The sequence below is a fragment of the Pseudopipra pipra genome, chromosome W (genome assembly GCF_036250125.1).
Source record: "Pseudopipra pipra isolate bDixPip1 chromosome W, bDixPip1.hap1, whole genome shotgun sequence".
NCBI classification, from domain to species: Eukaryota; Metazoa; Chordata; class Aves; order Passeriformes; family Pipridae; genus Pseudopipra; species Pseudopipra pipra.
The window spans coordinates 26,325,312-26,349,080 of NC_087580.1; the positions used below are offsets into that span (position 1 = coordinate 26,325,312).

The window sequence follows — 23,769 nt, forward strand, 5'->3', positions numbered from 1 at the left end:
ATTTCAGCTTTTGGAAGGTGGTGGACTTCTTGCTATTTCTGAGGGCTTTTTTGCTAATTCTGGGTGGTTTGGGTTTTTCTGGGCTGAATCTTGGTGTTTTGGAGGTTTTTATGGTCACAGGATGCCCGGTGAGTTCTAGAGATGGACTTGGGCAGAAGGAACACCCAAACCAATGCGCTCAGCCCTTGTTTCCCCCCCATCAGGATTTCTCCTTCCCAAAGCTTGGGCGGATGGAGGAGGAGGCTGCGAGGAAGAGGAAGATGCCTTGGGCCCCCCAGGCAGGTGAGGAGGAAGTCAGTGTCCCTTTGGGCGGGTGTTGTGCTGGCTCTGTCAGCCGAGCATGGCCCCGGCTGCAGGACAACCCCGCTGGCGCTGCCGTCCTGCCGGAGCCGGAGTTGGGGGGATGTCCTTGGCCTTCCCTGTGGGCCGGAGGCAAATCCCCTCCCTGTCCTTCTTGCTTCCTGCCCCAGGCCCCGAGCTGAGGACGGAGAGCCCGGAGGACAAATCCCCCCGTGAGACCCTGGTGGGAGAGGCCGTTTTGAAGGGCTCCCCGGCGCAGGAAGGCAGCGGGGAGGAAAAGGGCCGGAGATCCCCCCACAGGAGGGGCTCCAAAGCCAGCCCAGGGTGCTCTGAGGAGGAAAGACCCAGCCTGTGCCAGGAAGGCGGCCGGAGCTTGAGCCAGAGCTCTGAGCTGGTGGTCCCTGAGCAGGCTCCCAGCATGGAGAAGCCCTTCAGGTGCTTAGAATGTGGGAAGAGCTTCAGGCAGAGCACCCACCTCCTCAGCCACCAGCACATCCACACTGGGGAACGACCCTACACGTGTGGGGAATGTGGGAAGAGCTTCAGTGACAGCTCCAACCTCCGCAGTCACCGTCGCATCCACACTGGGGAACGACCCTACTCATGCTGGGAATGTGGGAAGAGCTTCAGGGAGAGCTCCACCCTCCATGTCCACCAGCGCATCCACAGTGGGGAAAGGCCCTACAAGTGCTTGGATTGTGGGAAGCGGTTTCAGACCAGCTCATATCTCCTGAAGCACAAGCAGACACATACAGGGAAGTGGGCCTTCCACTGCACCTACTGTGGGAAGGGGTTCAACCAGAACTCCAACCTTGTCACCCACCAGCACATCCACACTGGGGAGAGGCCCTACAAGTGTGGGGAGTGTGGGAAGAGCTTTACCCAGAGCTGTCACTTGACCAGACACCAACGGACCCACCGATAATAGAACCCCGGTGAGTGCCCCGACTGTGGGAAGAGCTTCGGCCGCTGCTTCCACCCCGAATGAAGCCCCTGATGGTGAGGCAACCCCTGGAGTTCAAGGACTGTCAGTCCATCCTTTTCGACCACAAAGGGCCAGTCCCCTTTCCCAGGGGCAGCTTCTTCCAACAGAACCCTTCTTGGGGTGTCAGTCCTGGAAGTTTAGAGCAGAGATCTCCCCACCAGCGTTGGTCTGGGGGAGGTCCATCCATCTCTACTTAAGAATTACTACTTTTTTGCCAGCTTCAACAATTGGCTTCAACAATTGCTTTAGTGTAGAGCACTGTCCTATCTTATCCTGTACTCCTGGTAGTTTTAGTGTGTCTATTGTGCAATAAATAATTCTGATAAAGATCTTTTGTCTGGTCATTTGTAACCCTAAATAAATTCATTTCTATCAATAGATCTGATTTGCCATCATTAAAACCTGGCCGACAGAAGTTTTTCAGTCGCACCTCTCTAATTCCTCTAAACTGAAACTGTTGGCATAATTGAAGGCTGAGATTGGATCCAGCAGCCCCCAGCACCCCACAGGAAGTTGGAAGCTCAAGGCCTGGCCCCCCCTTTCTTAGCCCCCTTGTGCCCCTAGACCCCCATGGGACTGTCAGACCTGCCAGACTATCCCTCCTTTTCCACCCTTTTCCCTGTTCCTCCCACTTTCCCATTGTTCCCTCAATCCCCATTTTTCCCCCCCGAACAGTGTAGGGGTCCCAACCCGCACTTTTTGCCCCCTCTCCTGTGGCTGCTGAAGGAGAAAATGAGTCTGCACACACAGAGTTCCATTGCGGGACTTGTCCTCCCATCTTTGCGGTGTCCCCCTTTCATTGGGGTTCCTTTGGAAACAGCACCTGGGCTTTGTCTTTTAGTCCACTTGAATTCCCAGCATGGCCCCAAAGCAGTGCCCTGATCCCACACATTCCCCTCCCCTCATGTGCTGGCTGTGTTCAGCCACCAGAGAAAAACACAGGCTGCCATGCAGAGCGTTCCAAGTGGTTTCCACTTTGGCAAACAGCACTCTCTGGATGGAAAACACCAGTCAAGGCCAAAACACTCCTTTTGGATCCTGATTAACTGAATGCAGCTGCTGCTGCCTTTTGTTGTTCCCACAGAAATTCTCAGGGTTCCTTTGCTTCCAGGAGGCCCCACATGTCCCAATGGCCCCTGGATTCCATGAGCCTCCCCAGTCTCCAAAAGTTCCTTTAGTTCCATGAGGCCCTGCAGTCCCAAAATGCCCTTTGGACTCCAGGAGATTTCCCACTGTCCCAGGGTCCCTTGTGCTTCAGAAGGAGCTGCAGTGGGACAGTGACCCCTTGGTTCTGTGAGCTCTGCAGTGTTCCAGGAATCCTTGGGTTCCAGGAGAGCCTGCAGTTTCACAAGGAGCACTTGAATGCAGGAGGTTCTGCAGGGTCCCAATGGCCCCTGGATTCTGGGAGGTTCAGAAATATCTCAGGGCTGAGATAAATGGGATTGTTCAGGCTGGAGAAGAGAAGGCTTTGTGCTGACCTCATTGTGGCCTTCCAGTGCCTGAAGGAAGCCAACAAGAAAGATGGAGAGAGACTTTGGACAAGGGCCTGGAGTGACAGGACAAGGGGCAGTGGTTTCACACGGATCGAGTGCAGGGTTTGAGGAAATAGTAGGAAGGAATTCTTTTCTATGAGGATGTTGAGATGCTCTTTAAGGCCCCTCCCAACCCAAAGCATTCCATGATTGTGGGACTGGTGGGTGAGGTGGTGGTTGGAGCCGTCTGGGGCACAGGGACCCAAAATGAGGGAGTTTTCCATTGTGGGGGAAGGAAGGAGGGGGCAGCAGAACTGACCCCTTGGACACCTGGCAGGCAGGCTTTGGCTGGAAGCTGCTGATGGGGAGCTGAGAGAAGCCCCCACAATGCAGGAGGAAATGGTCAGTGACCTGCTCTGCCAGTGAGACTCCCCCAAGTGCCTGGGCCCACATGGGATGCAGCCAAGAGTCCTGAGGGAGCTGGAGAAAGAGCTGGCCAAGCCACTCTCACTCATTCCCCAGCAGTGCTGCACAACTGCACAAGTCCCAGCTGACTGGCAACAAGCACATGGGATGCCCATCCACAGGAAGGGCCAAAAGGAGCATCTGGGCAACTCCTGGCCTGTCCCATTGACCTCAGGACCAGGGAAGTCCATGCAGCAGATCCTCCTCAGTGCCATCCCATGGCAGGGGCAGGACAACCAGGGGATCAGGCCCAGCCAGCGTGGGGTTGGGAAAGGCAGGTCCTGCCTGACCAACCTCATCTCCTTCTCTGACAAAGGACCCGCTCAGCAGCTGAGGGAAAGGCTGGGATGTGTCTCTGTGGAATTCCAGAAAGCCTTTGGCACCATCTCCCCCAGCATCTCCTGCACAAACTGGCTGCTCATGGCTTGCCCGGGGAACTGTTTGCTGGGTGACAAAGTGGCTGATGGCCCAGGGAGTGGTGGGGAATGGAAGGAAATCCAAGTGGGACCAGTCACTAGTGAGGTTCCCAAGGGTTCAGGGTTGGGGTTGCTCCTGTTTAACATCGTTGGGGATGATCTGGGCCAGGGGATCAAGTGCCCCCTCAGGAAAGTCGTGGACAACACCACGTTGGGTGTGAGTGTGGATGTGCTGGAGGGCAGGAAGGCTCTGCAGAGGGATCTGGAAAGGCTGGATCAATAAGGCCATGTTTCAGGGCCTGCCCTTGGGTCCCAACAACCCCCTGGAACACTCCAGGCTGGGGGCAGAGGGGCTGGAGAGCTGCTCAGCAGGAAGGGACTTGGGGGTGCTGCTTGACAGGGGCTGGATATGAGGCAGAGTGTGCCCAGGGGGGCAAGAAGGCCAAGGGCATCGTGGCCTTTGTGGAGAAGAGTGTGGCCAGCAGGAGCAGAGAACTGATTGCCCCTCTGTGCTGGGCACTGGGGAGGCCCCACCTGGAGTGCTGTGCCCAGTTCTGGCCCCTCAGTGCCAAAAGGCCCTTGAGGGGCTGGAGCGTGTCCAGAGAAGGGAACGGAGCTGGGGAAGGCTCTGGAAAACATGTCTGCTGAGGGACGGCTGAGGGAACTGGGCTTGTTGAGCCTGGAGAAGGGGAGGCTCAGGGGGGACCTCATTGCTCTCTGCAATGACCTGAAAGGAGGTTTTAGTGGGTGTGGGAGTCGGTCTCTTCTGCAAAGCCTTTAGTGACAGGAAGAGAGGAAATGACCTTAAGTTGCCATACAGGTGAGGATCAGATTAGATATTAAAAAACCCTTTTTCCACAGAGAGAGTGTTCAGGCATTGGAACAAGTAGCCCAGGGAGGTGGTGGAGTCTCTGGAAGTGTTCAGGTGTGTGGTGGGTTGACTTTGGCTGGACACCAGGTGCCCTCCCAGCTGCTCTATCACTCCCCTTCCCAACAGGACATGGGAGAGAGTAAGGTGGGAAAAACAAAATAGTGGGTTGGGATAAGGCAGTTTATTTAAAGCAAAAACCAGAACAAAGCTTGTGCACACAGAAGCCAAAGACAGCAGGGTTTGTTCTCTTCTTCCCATGATCAGCCATGGTTGGCCACTCCCGAGGAGCAGGGCTTGGGTCCGCGGGACGGTTCCTCAGCAGGCAGCCATCAGACAATGAATGCCCCCCTCCTGCTCCGGGCCTCAGCTTTTAGAGCTGAGCTGACCTCCCATGGTCTGCAATGTCCCTTGGGTCAGTTGGGCTCAGCTGGCCTGCTTGGGTCCCCTGCCAGGCTCTTGCCCTCAGCTAAGGAAGGAATGTCCCAGTGTTGGTGCTGTGCTCAGCAGTGGCCAAAACACTGGGGTGTTCTCAACCCCCTTCCAGCTGCCAATGCCAAGCCCAGCCCTGGGAGGGTTGCTGTGGGGAACTGAACTGCAGCTCAGCCAGACCCAACACACCTGGGCTGCACTTTTGGCCCCTGTCACAGATGGTGCCACATTGGTTTGTCTTCACTCCCAGGAGACCTCTACCAATTCCAGGGCCTTTTCAAAGGGACATTCCAAAGAAGTATTGCTCCTCCCCTGGAGCTTCACTACCACTGCTCTGCCTGTTAAATGGTAGATTGAGTTTCCCTCACCTCTCATATCTTCACACCTGTCCTGACACAAGGACCATCTCTACACTCATCTTCTCACACAGACTGTCCAGACAAAAGCCCTTCCCAGTTTTCTCCTCTCCTCCCTCTTTCTCCATTTACATCCCTCTCGCCTGTGCATGTGATAAGGGAGGGAAAAGCTTGTTTGTCTTCAGGAGTCTGATTGTCTCCTTAGCAAGCTCCTGAATTATGTTTCTATCAATCTTTTTGTATCAACCTGTGAAAAACCTCTCTGCTAACACTGTCTCTGATAGAAATGAGACATCATTAGGGGGAGCTTGTACTGAGCATGTGGTTACAGGTGTTTTGATGTTTAGGGAGGTTGTTCATGCTTTACATTTCTTTTCTCATAAATAGGAAAACTTTTTCTAGGCCTGTGTGCAAGCAGATCTCTAAGAGGAGCAGGTGGGAGATGGTGCCATGGGGCTGGAACATCCAGCTGCAGAGCTGAGAAGTAAAGTCTAATGCAGGAAGGGTGATGTCAGTCCAAGATGGGCCATGTCAGAACTGGTGAGGTTGGGGGCTGAGGAGAAAGGTTGATCATGCAGGGTCAGTGTGGATCTCCTGAGGAGACACTCAGCATCAAGATCACTTGGAGAACACTTCTATCACCTCTTCTTTGAACTAAAAAATATCCATCATTGAATTAAAACAAAAAAAGTACAAACTTTAAAGACTTGTTTTGAAATTGCCTGGAAGACAATTAAAGGAAGACAAAGAGATCCTGAGGGATTTCTGCATTTTAATGAGCCCCACAGTGTGTTTGCAGCCCAGCCCATGATCCTGAGGTACTGAGAGAAGATTGAAGCAGCTGCTGAAGAAGTCAGAAGCCAAACTCCAAGTCCCCTGAAGCATTGCTGGGCCCCACTGAGGGCAGGCACTGCCAAAGCCTCCCCAGGGACTCCTTGGAGCAGCTCCTTGGAGGCCAGGAGTGCAGGCAGACAAAGGCTCTGGGCAGGCCCCTGCAATGCTGAGCAAAGCCTGCCTTGGTTTTGTGGAGCACAAAGGCCAAGGCCTGAGCCCCAGGCCCTGGCCCAGCAGATCCTGTCCCTCCCGGCTGGCTCAGGGCTGTTTGGGGGGCACTGGGATGGGAGGGGGAGGAACAACAAAGGTCAAAACTGGGCAACCCCTGCCAGGCTGCTGAGGGAGGGGCGAGGCAGAAACCAAGTGCAGAACCTGCCAGGCAAGTTGGTTGTGGTGGCCTGAGTGGCAGAGGCAGCTGCCAGAGGCAAGGGGACAAAGGCCTGGGTGCCTTTGGGCCTTGCAGCCCTGCCAGAGCCCTTGGCCATCTCTCCTGCAGGCTGTCCTGCCCTGGCCCTGCTGCTGCTCTGGCCTTGCAGGCTGCACACACCCCTCCTGCTTTCCCACCCCCTCCCAGCAGCATTTCTCGACCCTCCCTGATGTCTCTGCACCAGCTCTGGCTGTTCCCTGGAACACAAAGCCATGCCATAACCCTCTTAGTGACCTCTGGCACCATAAGGTTCCCCTTTGAGTAACATTCCTTTTTCCCCACCTGTTGTGGACGACGGGAAAGTATCACACGATCACAGTATTGATCATGACTAATCCAACTTTATTGCTGTAAGCTCCATGCTTATAAAGGTTAATAATTAGGCTCATTAATATTCCAAATACAAGCTCATCATTGGCTCCTAATTACCTACGTTATATTTGCGCAAATGCTGCCTCTTTCTCATGGCTATAGTTACTTTATTTACTATTTGCTACTTTCTCTACCTTTCCCATCCTGTTGCTCTAATTTTTCTATCACGTATGCAGTTTCTTAAACAATACAGCTTCACAGCAGACAATGCAGCCTTGCAGTTTCTTAGACAAAGCAGTTTCACAAACACACTGATCAGTGACCTTCTAATAGTTTTCTTGCTTTAGCGTGAGACCAGCGGTATAGAATCTTTAATGTGTCCTCTCTCTACCAACCAAGTTTCTGCAATATCTTCTACAGTAACTGACCATGGGAACAGCAATGTATGATGGTTGCCATGGTATTTGACTGTACCAGGGAGGGGTATGATGGTTCCCATGGTAACTGATAGTATCAATGAGAATGTATGATGGTTGCCATGGTAACCGACTGTACCAGTGGGAAGTGTAGTAGTTCCTGTGGTAACTGACCGTAGCAACGGGAATGTATGCTGGTTGCCATGGTAACTGACTTCAGCAATGGGAACGTATGCGCGTTGCCATTGTAACCAACCATAGGAATGTGACTTTATGATGGTTGCCATGGTAACCGAGCATAGCAATGCGACTCTATGATGGTTGCCATGGTAACAAACTGTAACAATAGAAATGTGTGATGGTTGCCATGGTGACTGTAGCAACGGGAATGATTGATGCTTGCCTCGGTAACTGACCGTAGCGATGGGAATGTATGATGGTTGCCATGGTAACAGACTGTACCAAAGGGAAATATGGTGGTTGCCATGGTAAGTGACCGTAGCAATTTGAATGTATGACTGTTGTCATAGAAACCGACCATAGATGTGGAAATGTATGCTGGTTACAATGGTAAACGACTGCAGCAGTGGGAAGTATGATGGTTACCATGGTAACTGACTGTAGAAATGGGAGTGTATGCTGGTTGCCATGGTAACTGACTGTTGCAATGGGAATTTATGCTGGTTGCCATGGCAAACGACCATAGCAGCAAGAATGTATGATGGTTTCCATGGTAACTGACTGTAGAAAGAAAAAATGTATGCTCGTTGCCATGGTAACGGACCATAGCAATGGAAGTGTATGATGGTTGCCATGGTAAGCAATCATAGCAACGAGAATCTATGATGGTTGCCAGAGTAACTGACCATAGCAACGAGACTGTATGATGGTTTCCATGGTAACTGACCTTTGCAGTGGGAAATGTGTGATGCTTGCCATAGTAACTGACCATAGCAATAAGACTGTATGATGGTTGCCATGGTAACTGACTGTACCAGTGGGAAGTATTATGGTTCCTGTGGTAACTGACCGTAGCAATGGAAATGTATGCTGGTTGCCATGGTAACCACCCATAGCAATAGGAATGTATGATGATTGCCATGGTAACTGACCCTAGCAACTGGAATGTGTGATGGTTGCCATGGTAACAGACCAAAACTATGGAAATGTGTGATGGTTGCCATGGTAACTGACTGTAGCAACTGTAAGTATGATGGTTGCCATGGTAAGTGACCATAGAAATGGGAATGTCTGGTGGTTTGCCATTGGTAACTGACTGTACCTGTGGGAAGTATGATGGTTGCCATGGTAAATGACTGTAACAATGGAAATGTATACTGGTTGCTATGGTAACCGACCATAGCAATGGGAGTGTATGATGGTTGCCATGGTAACTGACTGAAGTGACGGGAATGTATGCTGGTTGCCGTGGTAACCGAGCATAGCAATGGGAATGTGTGATGGTTGCCATGGTAACTGACCGTAGCAATAGGAATGTGTGATGGATGCCATGGTACCTGTGTGTAGCAATGGGAATGTATGATGTTTGTCATGGTAACTGACTGTACCAAGGGCAATGTATGATGGTTGCCGTGGTAACTGACCTTAGCAATGGGAATGTATGGTAGTTGCTGGGGTAACTGACCGTGGCAATGAGAATATATGCTGTTTGCCATGGTAACTGACCATAACAGTGGGAATGTATGATGGTTGCCATGGTAACTGACCGTATCAATGCGACTGTATGTTGGTTTCCATGGTAACTCACCGTAGCAATGGGAATGTATGATGGTTGCCATGGTCACTGACCATAGCAATTGGAATGTATGCTGGTTGCCATGGTAACTGACCATAGCAGTGGGAAATATGCTGTTTGCCACAGTAAATGACTGTAGCAATGGGAATGTATTATGGTTGCCATGGTAACCAACCATAGCAATGATAATGTATTACGATTGCCATGGTAACTGACTGTGGCAATGGGAATGTATTCTATTTGTCATGGTAACTGACCATAGCAATGGTAATGCATGCTGGTTGTCATGGCAACTGTGATTTCCTTAGACTATGAGCATGATATTTTCATCTGCAAAAACATTAGTGAGTGTCCAGAGATCTCCCAAGATGGGGTTTAAACGTCTCAAGCACATGAGCACTAGAGAGGGGCTAAGGAGCTGTGGCCTCAATGGTGTGGAGACTGAGGACAGCACAGGACAGCCCTGAGAGGGCTTGAAGGGAGGATTTAGAGATGGTGGATCCTTTTATCAGAGCAGAAAAGAGCATGAGAAAGAAAGAATTAATGCCAAGTGCAGCTGGGGAGGTCCTGAGTGGACATGAGGAAAAAGGAATTTCACTCCATGGAAAACACTGGGCTGCAACACGTCACCCAGGAGGAGTCTGAATGAGCCCAAGGCTTTGTGTGTGCAGGAAGAGCCAGGGACGACGCAGAGATGTCAGTGCAGGAAGGTGCCAGCCAGGTGGGGCAGCCAGGGGGATGACGACAGCCTGCAGGGAAAGGGGCAGGGCATGGACACCGTAGGACAGCCTGGGCTGGAGAGGAGACAGGGAGGGGGAGAAGCTGAAAGGCCCTGACACAGCCACCTTCTGCAGGCCTTTGGCCAGGGCTACTGTCTGTGCCCCTGATGCCAGGAGGAGGGGAGTGGCCCTTGCAGCCCTGGGGCCTCATGGCCTCCTTGTCCCTGCTCAGCAGCCTGGCAGGTGCCACCCCATGGTCCTGCCCTTGGCATTGCACATCCCACATCCCAGTGCCCCAGGAAGAGCCCTGAGGAATGAGGCAGGGACAGGATCTGCCTTCCCAGGAGCTGCGGGTCAGGGCTTGGTCCTTTGGATTAAGAAAACAAGTCAAGGTTACTCCAGCATCAGAGCCACCTTTCCCTTGCTTGTCCATCCTTCTCATCACTATCTGCAGTTTTCTGCTCTAACTGGAATCTGGGGACACTTTCTCAGTTGTGTCCATCAGTGGGACTCATTAGCACTACAAGAAACTTTAGTGTTTCAATCTCATTTTGACTTCTTGAGAAGTTGTTTGAACTTCCTCTCAGGGACTGAGTCTCATGTAAACAACGACAAACCCCCTAGAGGGTCATTAAATGTCTGGGGCTGTTGCTGTGCTACTGAGCTGGGCTGGGCTCCTGGCACACAGGGAGCTCCTGGCAAGCAAGAAGAGCTTCAAAGAGACAGCTCTGCTGGGGAGCAGCTCCTCTGCACAGCCCAGCAGGGCTGAGGGCACTGCCAGGGCAGCTCAGGGACACCAGCAGGGCACACACAGAGCTTCAAGGGGCTCAGCACTGGCAGGAGGGCTGAGAGCTCCCTGCAGGAGGAATCTTGGCAGGGCTGCACATGGTGAGTCTGTGGCTGCAGGGCAGTGCAGGGGCAGCTCCTGGAGGCATCTCCTAAAGCTGTCCCAGCCCCAGCTGATGGGATGGGTGAGCAGGGGCTGTTTTGGGGCAGTTTGGAAGAGCTGTGAAGCCAGGGGTGCAGGCAGGGGTGCCCAGGGCTGTGGGGCAGAGCAGGGTCCTGCAGCCCAGGGCGCTGTGCTGGGCAGGGACTCTGCTGCCTGCCAGGGGCAGCTCTCAGCCGGCCCGGAGAGCTGCTCCCAGGGTGGGGCAGAAGGGCTGTGGGCAAGGAGCAAACCTGGCAGGGGAGGGAGGATCTTTTCCATGTATCGCTGCAGAAAAGACAGGGGCTACAGGAAAGGAATTAGTCCTGAGGTGTGTTTCCTGATCAGGCACTGTAGCATAGACATTGTTCTCTCCATTCAGGAAGCTGCACTGAAATTCAAACTTTTACTCTCAGAGGTGAATATTTCAGGCAGGATCAGAAATGAGCACAGGATCCTGGGCAGTGCTGAGCCTTCCCTTGGGGGTGGGCACTCTCCTGTCCCAGCCCTTGGCTTCTCTGCGGGAGGGCTCCTGTCCTGCTCTGTCCAGCACAGCTGCACCTCTGGGCTGGCACAGGGGACACTTCACAGAGCTGACCTTGGAAACAACATTGTCCTGCTCTCATCACTGCACACGTATTTGTGGATGTGGTTTTTAATATTTATTTGTTTGAAATCACAGTGAATGCAGCACAAGGGAAAGAGAAACAGGTTGAAGGACTCTGCAGCTCTCCTGGCTCTGCTTTAAGCCACAGAGAGCTGAGCCCTTTTGTCTCTTGTCTTTTCTAAAGATTCTTCACATTTTTAGCAATAAAAATGAGAATTTTTACTCCTAAAAAGACCACTCTTCAGATTTAATGGTGGAACATATCTAACAGAAGAATTATTCTAAGGACAATAGAAGCCTCTGTTCTGCAGTCCACAGTCTTGTGATTAGGGGGGTCAGAAATGGAGCTTTTCCATTAAAGGTAAGTTACATCTGACATCCCTTCTGATCATCAGAGCTGTCACAAACCAGCTCCATGTCACCACTGCTGCAGAGCAAAGCTGAGCCCTTGGCAGCACACGGGCAGAATTCTTGCTGCTCACACCACTCTGAGCCAGCATAAGGGAAATAAAAATGGTTTTGGGGGATCGCTATGAAAGATGGAGTATCTTTGCTGAGAGGGGTATCTCCTAATTCTTCCCTGTCTTTTCCTTTTCTGAACAGACCCTGTCCTAAGGAACAGCAAATGTCCAACAGCAGCTCCATGGCTCAGTTCCTCCTCCTGGCGTTTGCAGACAGGCGGGAGCTGCAGCTCCTGCACTTCTGGCTCTTCCTGGCCATCTCCCTGGCTGCCCTCCTGGCCAACGGCCTCATCCTCAGCGCCGTAGCCTGTGACCACCACCTGCACACCCCCATGGGCTTCTTCCTGCTCAACCTCTCCCTCACAGACCTGGGCTGCATCTGCACCACTGTCCCCAAAGCCATGCACAATTCCCTCTGGGACACCACAACCATCTCCTACATGGGATGTGCTGCACAGCTCTTTTTCTTTGCCTTCTTCATCACAGCAGAGTTTTGCCTCCTGATCATCATGTGCTACGACCGCTACGTTGCCATCTGCAAACCCCTGCACTACGGGACCCTCCTGGGCAGCAGAGCTTGTGCCCACATGGCAGCAGCTGCCTGGGCCACTGGCTTTCTCAATGCTCTGCTGCACACAGCCAATACATTTTCCCTGCCCCTGTGCCAGGGCAATGCCCTGGGCCAGTTCTTCTGTGAAATCCCTGCCATCCTCAAGCTCTCCTGCTCACACTCAGGCTACCTCAGGGAAATTGGGCTCACTGTGATTAGTGCCTGTTCAGCATTTTGTTGTTTTGTTTTCATTGTGTTCTCCTATGTGCAGATCTTCAGGGCTGTGCTGAGGATCCCCTCTCAGCAGGGACGGCACAAAGCCTTTTCCACGTGCCTCCCTCACCTGGCCGTGGTCTCCCTGTTTGTCAGCACTGCTATTTTTTCTCAACTGAAGCCCCCCTCCATCTCCTCCCCATCCCTGGACCTTGTGGTGTCAGTTCTGTACTCAGTGGTTCCTCCATCACTGAACCCCCTCATCTACAGCCTGAGGAACCAGGAGCTCAAGGATGCCATAAAGAAAATGATGACTGCATGTTTTTCAGGAGCAACGACCTGCCTCTTTTCTTCTGTACAACACTCATTGTGTAACCCTTTACTGGCCCAGCCTGCCTTCTAAAGCTTTTGAGAGTGGTGGTGGGGGCCATTTCCAACATTTTTTCCTCTTTTAATGTTAACACAGAAATTTATTCTTCATCTCATACCTAATTTACTCTCTAACTCTTTGTTTTGACCCACAATTGTGTAAATGAGGAATCATTCTCTGTGTGCATTTAAACAAAGTAAAAGTTCCTGCAGCCACTTCTTTGTCAAACATCCTGCCTTTGTTATTCTGTACATGAGGAATCACAATCACTGACTAGAATAAAGGACTTGAATTCTTTTTTCCAGATTCTCCCTCCAAGAACTTCCCTAAAGCTGGAGGGCAGTGCCTGTGTGCAGAGGAGAAGGGGTAAAGAGTCCTGGTACAGGAGCACTGCCAGGGAGCAGCAGCTTTTGGCCTTTTCAGAGATGCTCTTTTTCCACTGCCTCCCTCTCCTTTGTGGTCCTTGCCCAAGGCCTGAGTGCTCTGGCAGCTCAGTCCCTGCTGTGTGTCAGTCCTGTGACCATGGGCAGGGACAGGCCCTGGGCACTGCTGGGACAGAGTTGGGCTCCTTAACATCATTTCCATCATGAAAGGAGATCCCCCTGGGCAGTTCCTGAAGACTTTGTTCTTTTGGAAAGGTTGGTGTAAAGAACAAGGCCAAGGAATAGACTCTGCAAAGTCTCATTGCTTTGCTTGTTTCCCCATTCAGTCCCTGCAGTGAGAGAAGTGACTCACTGGGGTACTTGAGGGCCTGAGGGCTGGGTCAGATGTTCTGTGCTGGTGGCCAGTGGCAAATGGTCTCCAAGTCACCTGCCTGGGGCTCTGCAGCTTGTGAGGGCTCTGATGGCAGGTGAGGACTTGTCTGTAGGAAATCAGGAAGTGCAGGAGAGCACAGAGGATCTGCAGGGACAGCCCATCCCATCCAGTCAGCAAGGAATGGAGCCCTGGAGCAGAATCCTGCCCAGGGTGGAGTCACCAGAGATCAAGTACTAAATCTGCCTGTGAACTGGTAAAGGAGAGTTCTGCAACCCCAGGGGCCGCAGCAGGAACAGACTCTGGTGAGTGACTTGTCTCACCTGCAGTGAACTCCCCTTGTGCCTCCCCAGTTCAGGAAGGGCTGTACCAGAGCCAGGGGTGGGCTTTCCAGGAGGGTGTCCTGAAGAACTCTCCAGCCCACAGGCTGCATGGAGTGGAGCCCTGCCCTGCCCTTTGTGCCATTGGAAACAGCCCATGGTCCTGCCCAGCCTTGTTCTTGGCTACTGAGCCTCACAGTACTATGGCAGAGGGTGGAGAGGAGTGATCCCCATCCTGTTGGGTCTGCTCCCCACCCTGACCAGCATGGCCAGTGCAGGCTCAGCCCAGGGTGCCACAGCCCCTCCCTGTGCAGAGCAGCACCTCCAGCTCAGGGCCCTGCAGGGATCCCAGGCTGGGATCTGCAACTGGCCAAGGCAGCCTGGACACACTGACCTGGGCAAAGGGATGTCCCTGCAGAAGAGCAAGGCAGCATTTCTGGGCCTGCAGAGAGGAATCCCTGACACAGAGACACCTCTTTCTGCAGCCCCCCCTGGGGACAGGCTGCTGTGTCACTGGGCCAGGACTCTGGGCTGGGCTGGGCAGAGGGGCTGGCACTGAGGGGCACAGTCAGGCTGTGCTGGGCATCTCCTGGAGGTGACACCAGGGCTCCTGCAGTTTCCCTGACCTCCATTTCCTCCCGCCATGCTGAGTGTCCAGCCCCAGAGCTGATGGGGATGCTGAGACTCCCCTCTGTGCCCCAGGAGCTGCTGTGCCCTTCAGAGGGGCTGGGGCTGTGTGGGGAGTGCCCAGAGCTCTGCAGCACCCTGGGCTGGGCACTGCTGTGGGGCCAGACCAGACTGGGCTGCTCCACCAGTTGACCTCTATAATGAAATCACTTCTAATTTTCTCCTGAAGAACCATGAGAATATGTGTTGTGTCCTGTACACTAAACTGAAACTATGGGATATTGAAAAGTTTTTGGTGTCAGGGATATTGAAAAGGCTGGGCAGTGTCACTGGGAGACCTTTCCCAAACACTTGGAAAGGCCAGAGCCATCCCAGAGCTTCCTGGGGCCTTGGCAAAGGCAGACATGGAAGCAGTCTGCAAACAGGGCAGCAAGGAGGGTTGGCAGAGTTCCAGACTGCTCAGGCTCAGCAGGGAAGGGGATAGGGCAAGTCCTCCTGCAGCCATTCCCAGGCATGGGAAGGACAAGGCAGGGATTGCAGAACCCCTGTGGGAGGGAAAAGAAGGGGATGTTGTGTGCCCAGACTTTATCAAGGCCCTTGACATGGTCTCTGTGGTCTCCTTAGAGCCAGACTGGTGACAGCTGGACTGGACAAGTGAAACATGTGGTGGGTGGGAAGTTGAATGACTGATGAGGGTCAAAAGTCATGGCACAGATTCCTCTTGGCAGCAATTCCCAGGTGACATCCATCAGGGACCAGCCCTTGGCCATTCCTATAGAACATCTTTATTATGTCTCTGGATGATGGGATGAAATGCACTTCCCACTCCTTTGTGGATGATGCCAAGTTGCAGCGAGTCTGTGAGAAACCTCGTCCAGTTAATGGTGACTTGGACAAAAAATGTGGTCAAGATGACTGAGTGGGATAAACTTGTCTTGCCATCAGGTGCCCAGCAAGGCACAAGACAATGAAGAAAAAACTCATGGGTCAGAGGAAAGGAAGATCAAAAGGAGGGAAAAAGACCAAACCCAACCAAACCAAACTCAAACAAACACAGAATGACAGAATATGCTGAGGTGGAAGGGACCCACAAGGATCATCCAGTCCAACCCAATTCTGCCATTGCCATCTGCCCCCACCCCAGCAGGCTCTGGAGCAAAGCACAGCTGAGGTCCAGCACAGCTCTGCTCTGACACAAAGAACCTGAAATCAGGGACAGGAAGAGGACAAAGTCTTGTTTGACCAGCCTGAGGAATAATGGGATCAAAGACCTCCTCTATTCCTGGGCACTTGAATGACCCTGTGGATCAGGTTTGGTAGCAGGGAGGGGGCTGCAGGTTTCCCTTAGGGAAGAGGAGATCTGGAGTTGACTGTGTCAGAGAGAGCCAGTTTCAGGTGGCTCCAAAATGGACCAGCCAGTGCCCAAAGCTGAGACAAAAAGCAATTCCAGAGGCACCTCTGTGATAACCCTTTGGAAAAAAGATAAAATCCAGGGTGCTGGGACCCAGAGGGGAGTGAGAGAAATGTGGGAGAAACAACCCTGCAGACACCAAGGGGAGTGGAGAAGGAGGAGTGAGAGAGAGCCTTGATGGGCACCTGGCAGCCAAAAGCCAACCCCCCATCCCTGAGAGCCACAGCTCAACCCAGCACAAAAGCTCCTTTAGGTCTGGAGGTTCTTTGCAGCAGCTTTTTAGCAGAGCTGCCAGCTGGGCCATCAAAGGGGATGCTCAGCTGGGTCTGAAACCTGTGTGATCTTTGTCAGCCTTGGCTCTGTAGGAATGAACTACAGAATCCTAAATAGTTTGTGTCAGATGGGACCTTTATAGGTCATCTAATCCAATGAACAGGTTTACGTTCAACTAGATCAGATTGCTCACAGCCCTTTCTAACCTGGCCTTGAATGTTTCCAAGGGTGGGGCATCTATGACCTCTCTGGGTGACCCATGCCAGTGTTTCATCACCCTCAGTGTAAAAAATTTCTTCCTCATATCTAGTTCAAATCTGCTCATTTCTAGTTGAAAACCATTACCACTTGTCTTATTACAAGTAAGCCTGTCCCCATCCTTCTTATAAGTATGATCTCAGGAGCTCCTGACAAGCCTTGGCCAAACCAGCTGAAGAGCCCCTGGACTGGACCAGTGGTGTGGGGAAGTGTCCCTGGACTGGACCAGGTGCTCCTGGATGATACAGGTGGGAACAATCCAGAGTGGAAAAGTTGGGGAACACAGGATAATCAGTCATCCCATGAAAGCCTTGGAATATTCCCTGCTTGAATCGCGACCCAAATGGAACAGTTTGGATACAATTCCCAAATAGTTTGGAAACTCCAGTCATTCCTGACACCAGGATGGAAATTCAGCAGATAACTGAAGCCAGTCCCCTTGGGAGCCCATAACCAGCAGTGCTGAGGGAGGCCCTGGCAGCTCCCCAGCACCTCCCTCTCAGTGAGACACCTCTGGCAGCCTCTCCCAGCTCGGGAACCCTCCAGTTTGCAACACTCCAAAGACCCTCGCTGATGCCCAGGACAATTCTGATGCCCCTCAACAAACACTCCTCCAGCTGTGACCCTTGTCTGTTGGGAAACACAAAGGGATTTGGGGGAGTGTTTCCCTGACAACCAGGAGAATTTGGGAGAGGGACCTTTGCACACCCAGCTATTGATGTGTCCACACATCTCTGCCTGGGTGTGGGTGTGAATTGACTGTGGTGGGAATGTTGTTTTTGTGAATCTATAATTGTCACTGTTAAAATTGTAGCAAATGCTATTGAACCACTTGATAATTGTTCAATTGGTCAATGATTAAATGCTACTAATGTCTTTTGCCTCCTTGTCTTTGAATCAAAATCCTTTGCGCCCTGACCCTCTTGCATCCCAAGGCTCTGTGTAAATCATTCCCTTTCATCAAAAAATATATTTTTTGTGACTTCCACTTTAAAATCTTCCTCCTTAGCTAAACTACAAAACAACTCTAATTAGTTGTTTATGTCTTGAAGACTTGAAGACAACTAAAGAAAGAAAAATAATTTGGTTTAAAATGTTTTAATGGGTTCCACAGTGTGTTTGGAGTTACATCAGCTGTCAGTCCAAGATGGGCCATGTCAGAACTGGTGAGGTAGGGGGGTGAGGAGCAAGGCTGATCATCCAGGGTCAATGTGGATCTCCTGAGAAGACACTCAGCATCAAGATCACTTGGAGAACACATCTATCACCTCTTCTCTGACCTTAAAAATATCCATAATTGATATAGTACAAAAAAAGTACAAACTTGGAAGACTTGTTTTGAAATTGCCTTGAAGACAATTAAAGGAAGACAAAGAGATCCTGAGGGATTTCTGGAATTTAATGAGCCCCACGGTGTGTTTGCAGCCCAGCCCATGATCCTGAGGTACTGAGAGAAGATTGAAGCAGCTGCTGAAGAAGTCAGAAGCCAAACTCCAAGTGCCTTGAAGCATTGCTGGGCCCCACTGAGGGCAGGCACTGACAAAGCCTCCCCAGGGACTCCTTGGAGCAGCTCCTTGGAGGCCAGGAGTGCAGGCAGACAAAGGCTCTGGGCAGGCCCCTGCAATGCTGAGCAAAGCCTGCCTTGGTTTTGTGGAGCACAAAGGCCAAGGCCTGAGCCCCAGGCCCTGGCCCAGCAGATCCTGTCCCTCCCGGCTGGCTCAGGGCTGTTTGGGGGGCACTGGGATGGGAGGGGGAGGAACAACAAAGGCCCAAAACTGGGCAACCCCTGCCAGGCTCCTGAGGGAGGGGCGAGGCAGAAACCAAGGGCAGAACCTGCCAGGAAAGTTGCTTGTGGTGGCCTGAGTGGCAGAGGCAGCTGCCAGAGGCAAGGGGACAAAGGCCTGGGTGCCTTTGGGCCTTGCAGCCCTGCCAGAGCCCTTGGCCATCTCTCCTGCAGGCTGTCCTGCCCTGGCCCTGCTGCTGCTCTGGCCTTGCAGGCTGCACACACCCCTCCTGCTTTCCCACCCCCTCCCAGCAGCATTTCTAGACCCTCCCTGATGGCTCTGCACCAGCTCTGGCTGTTCCCTGGAACACAAAGCCATGGGCTGATCCTGACTCCCTCTGGGGCACCTCTTGCAGCACAAGGGTCACTGTTGAGTGACATTTCTTTTTCCTCACCTTCAGTCTGAACCATCACTGCTACTCTTTGTGGAGATTTTATTCTATTTTCAATATGGAAAAACCTCCATCCTGTCAGATCTCCTCTAGACCCTCTCCAGTTCTTCCTCATTCCTCCAGAATGGGGAACCTCACAGACAGACAGACCAGTCCAGATGTGGTGACCCCAGGGCTGAATCCAGGGGGGTGACAACTCCCTTGTCTGGGTGCCCACACTCCCCCCAAGGCAGTCCCATGTGCAGTTGGCCTTCAATCAAGGGGCCATTCTGATCTTTGTAACGTCACAGAATCAAGTGGCACCGTGACACTGCAGGGCCTCATGGAACCAAAGGAATGCAGGGACACTGTGGAATCTCATGGAACCAAGGGACCATTGTGACATGTGGGGTCTCTTTGAAACAAAAGGAACCCTGAGATATCTCAGAACCCCGTGGAACCAAGGGGCCATAGCAACACTGAAGAGTCTCATGGCACCCACTGTACCTCCCCAGAACTCCATGGAATCAAGCAGAGCCGCTGCCTCCCCCCCACCACTACAGGGACCGGAGTCGCCGGCTCTGCCCCGCTTGGACACCTCTGGAGTCAGCGTGTTCTTGGGCAGCACAACTGATCTCAGACCAGAGAGTTTCCCAGATTTTGCTTTGCCCCCTCTTTCCCCTGGTTTTGTTTTTTGTTCTTTGTTCATTCAGGAGGAGAAGGGGGAAGGGAGGCACCTGTTGATCCCTGTTTGTATCTCTTTACAAAAGGGAGTTGGGGCAGATGGGTAGAGAGGAGGGAACTTCTCTCTCTGCTGTTGCTTTGGACTGTTCTGTTGGTATTGCTGGTTTTGCTGCTATATTTCTTGTCAGTAAACTTATTTTTTCACTTATACCTCCTTGTATTTTGTCTCCCTGTATTGGTAGGGAATAAAAGGGAAATGATTTAATTTTATTGTAGTTCCCACCCCAATATGTGTCTGTAAACCAGGACAGGTTGCTCAAGGGCTCCCTGAAATTTGGCATCATTCACAAAGGACTTGAAAACACATTTTATCTCATTGTACAGAGAGATAATAAAGATGTTCTACAGTGGTGTTCAAGGGCTGATCACTGAGGGATTTCACCAGGAAGTTGCTGCCAAGAGGACTTTGTACCTTGGATTTTATTTGACACTCTTCATTCAGCAACTTCCCACCCACCACATCTTCCACTTCTTCAGTCCAGCTCTCACCAGTCTGGCCATAAGGAGACCACAGGACACCATGTCAAGGACCTTGATGAAGTCTGGGCACAAAACATCCTCTTCTATTCCCTCCCACAGGGGTTCTGCAATCCCTGCCTTGTCCTTTCCATGCCTGGGAATGGCTGCAGGAGGACTTGTCATATCCCCTTCCCAGCCTGAACTGGAACTCTGTCAACCCTCCTTGCTGCCCTGTTTGCAGACTGGTTCCATGTCTGCCTTTGCCAAGGCCCCAGGAAGCTCTGGGATGGCTCTGGCCTTTCCAAGGGTTTGGGAAAGGTCTCCCAGTGACACTGCCCAGCCTTCTCAATAGCCCTGACACCAAAACCTTTTCCATATCCCACACTTCCAGAGGAGTGCCCAGGACACAACACAGGTTGTCCTGGTGGTTCTGGAGAATGAGAAGGGATTTCTTCCTCAAGGCCAACCCCTCCAGTTGGATTTGAGTGCAGCTGAAAGGTTTCCTCAACATTTTCCCCCGTGCCTCCCATCCCTGAAGGTTTCTGGCCATCAGGCTGGAGCTGAGGGGGTTGGGCAGGTGCCTGAGGAGGGGGTAGAACAAGGGCTGTGTCCAACTGTGCCAGGAGGGTTGTGCTGGGCAAGGATGAGGAGGCTGCAGAAAACAGTGGCACTGGGGAGGGGAGAGGAGCAGGTGGAGAGACCTTGTGCCTGCCCACGCTGGGCAGGAGCTGCCCCAGGATGGCAGCTCTGAAGCACTCACAGGATGTCCCTGTGAACAGGAGGGGGAGATTGGATCTGAAAATGAAACCTGGAAAGCAGAGAGCAGGAGTGTCATGGTGTCACTGCAGGAGAGTTCCAGCCCTGGAGCAAGGACACAGAAGAAGTGACCCAGTCCATGCAGTGGCCTCAGAAGATCCCACAGCATCCTGGAGATGCTGGAAGGGAGCCCAGCTCTGCTTCACAAGTTCCCAGGGCCTGTCCCTGCCTGTGCTCCAAGGGCTTCCAGCCCACAGGACTGTGCTCAGAGAGCACTCAGGCCTTAGAGCGACAAAGGGGCTCAGGAGGACAGTGTGGAAGTGGCAAGAGAGCAGCTCTGCAAAGACCAAGCCCTGCTGCTCCCTGGCAGTGCTGATGGGCTGAGATTATTGTCCCCTTCCCATTTGCAAATACCCCCTGTCCTGCAGTGTGCTGTCCTTTAGGAACATCTAAGAAGAAGGGTCTTGGACAAAGAAGGCACTGCAGGGTCCTTTATTTTGTTAAAATCCTCAGTGAGCACAATTCACCATTTGTACATGTCTGGGACAAATTCAGTGGGTAGACACTAAATTAGAAGGTAGATGCATAATATTTAATTGCACAGAAAATTATTGCAAGAACAACCTGATGACCTCCACGAAAAACCTGAGCAGGAAGGCTGGTCCATTAAGGAGTCCCATTCTGAATGCTACACACCAGAAAACAGGCATTTTATTGCTCCTGAAAGGCATCCAGTCATCATTTTCCTCAGGGCATCCTTGAGCTCCTGGTTCCTGAGGCTGTAGATGAGGGGGTTCAGTGCTGGAGGCACCACTGAGTACAGAACAGACACAATCAGATCCAGGGATGGGAAGGAGATGGAGGGGGGCTTGAGGTTGGAAAATATGCCAGTGCTGATAAACAGGGAGAGCACGGCCAGGTGAGGGAGGCAGGTGGAAAAGGCTTTGTGCCGTCCCTGCTGAGAGGGGATCCTCAGCACAGCCCTGAAGATCTGCACATAGGAGAACACAATGAAAATGAAAAAACCATACCCTAAAAAAGCACTAACCACAATGAGCCCAATTTCCCTGCGGTAGCCTGAGTGTGAGCAGGAGAGCTTGAGGATGTGTGGGAGTTCACAGAAGAACTGGCCCAGGGCATTGCCCTGGCACAGGGGCAGGGAAAATGTATTGGCTGTGTGAAGCAGAGCAGTGAGAAACCCAGTGGCCCAGGCAGCTGCTGCCATGTGGGCACAAGCTCTGCTGCCCAGGAGGGTCCCGTAGTGCAGGGGTTTGCAGATGGCAACGTAGCGGTCGTAGCACATGATGGTAAGGAGGGAAAACTCTGTTCCAAGAAAGAAGACAAGCAGAAAGACCTGTGTAACACATCCTGTGTAAGAGATGGTTGTGGTGTTGCGGAGGGAGTTGTGCATGGCTTTGGGGACAGTGGTGCAGATGCAGCCCAGGTCTGTGAGGGAGAGGTTGAGCAGGAAGAAGCCCATGGGGGTGTGCAGGTGGTGGTCGCAGGCTACGGCGCTGAGGATGAGGCCGTTGGCCAGGAGGGCAGCCAGGGAGATGGCCAGGAAGAGCCAGAAGTGCAGGAGCTGCAGCTCCCGCCTGTCTGCCAATGCCAGGAGGAGGAACTGGGTGAGGGAGCTGCTGTTGGACATTTGCTGTTCCTTAGGACAGGGTCTGTTCTGAAAAGGAAAGCACAGGGAACAATTAAGACAGCCCCCTCTCAGCAAAGCAGTGCAGTTTTCAGGGAAATCCCCTCCAAGTCAAGGCATTTCTTTTCTCTGGTTTGTGCTCTCTGAGGGTGCTGTGAGGAGCAGGAGCTCTGCCCATGTGCTGCCGAGGACTCAGCTTTGCTCTGCTGCAGTGCAGACATGGAACTGCTTTGGAACAGCTCTCATGATCACAGGGGATGTCACATGGAACCCAGCTTTGATGGAAAAGTTCAATTCCTGTACTGTTGTCTTGGAGAAATTTTGGCTGCAGGAGAGAGGCACAGTGTATCCTTAAAATAATTTTGACTGGATTTTTTGGTTACAGTTATAACACCTGGGGGGTGTTTTTTTAGGGGCAAATTTTTCTGATGACAAATCTGAAGAGTGTTGAGACAGGACAGGCAGAAGGGCTGAGCTCTCCCTTGCTTATTGCAGAGCCAGGAGAGCTGCAGTGCCTTTCAGCCTGTTTCCCATCTGCCCTGCACTTTCTCTTGGGCTGCCTTGAAGATGACTTCACACACAGATTCCTCTTTAAAAACCCCACCAAGATCTGTGCTGAGAGCAGGGCAGTGCTGCTTGAAAGGGCAGCTCTGTGAAGTGTCCCCTGTGCCAGCCCAGAGGTGCAGCTGTGCTGGACAGACCAGGACAGGAGCCCTCCCACAGAGAAGTCAAGGGCTGGGACAGGAGAGTGCCCACCCCCAAAAGAAGGCTCAGCACTGCCCCAGATCCTGTGCTCATTTCTGAGACTGCCTGAAATATTCATCTCTGACAGTAAAAGAGTTTGAATTTCAGTGCAGCCTCCTGAACTGAGAGAACAATGTCTCTGCTACAATGCCTAAGCAGGAAACACACCTCAGGACTAATTCCTTTCCTGTAGCCCCTGTCTTTTGTGAGCTTTGCAAAAACTTCTCCATTCACTATCATGTAGTGGTCTGTGAGCAGGTCTGACCCTGCAACAGTGAGACATGGAAAAGATCCTACCTTAGCTGCCAGGTTTGCTCCTTGCCCACAGCCCTTCTCCCCCAGCCCTGGAGCAGCTCCCCGGGCCGGCTGAGAGCTGCCCCTGGCAGGCAGCAGAGTCCCTGCCCAGCACAGCACCCTGGGCTGCAGGACCCTGCTCTGCCCCACAGCCCTGGGCACCCCTGGCTGCACCCCTGGCTTCACAGTTCTTCCAAAGTGCCCCAAAACAGCCCCTGCTCACCCACCCCATCAACTGGGGCTGGGCCAGCTTTAGGAGATGCCTCCAGGAGCTGCCCCTGCACTGCCCTGCAGCCACAGACTCACCATGTGCAGCCCTGCCAAGATTCCTCCTGCAGGGAGCTCTCAGCCATCCTGCCAGTGCTGAGCCCCTTGAAGCTCTGTCTGTGCCATGCTGGTGTCCCTGAGCTGCCCTGGCAGAGCCCTCAGCCCTGCTGGGCTGTGCAG

At 52.4% G+C, this 23,769-nt stretch overlaps 1 protein-coding gene and 1 pseudogene across 1 annotated transcript; both read left to right on the forward strand.

Moving 5' to 3' along the window:
* The first annotated feature begins 134 nt into the window (after nt 1-134).
* LOC135405598 (zinc finger protein 850-like) overlaps nt 135-23,769 on the forward strand; it is a 598,288-nt pseudogene continuing 574,653 nt past the window's right edge.
* Nucleotides 12,261-12,917, forward strand: LOC135406419 (olfactory receptor 14J1-like). The gene has a single exon (XM_064640812.1). It carries the CDS (start codon nt 12,261-12,263, stop codon nt 12,915-12,917), a length of 657 nt encoding a protein of 218 aa, XP_064496882.1.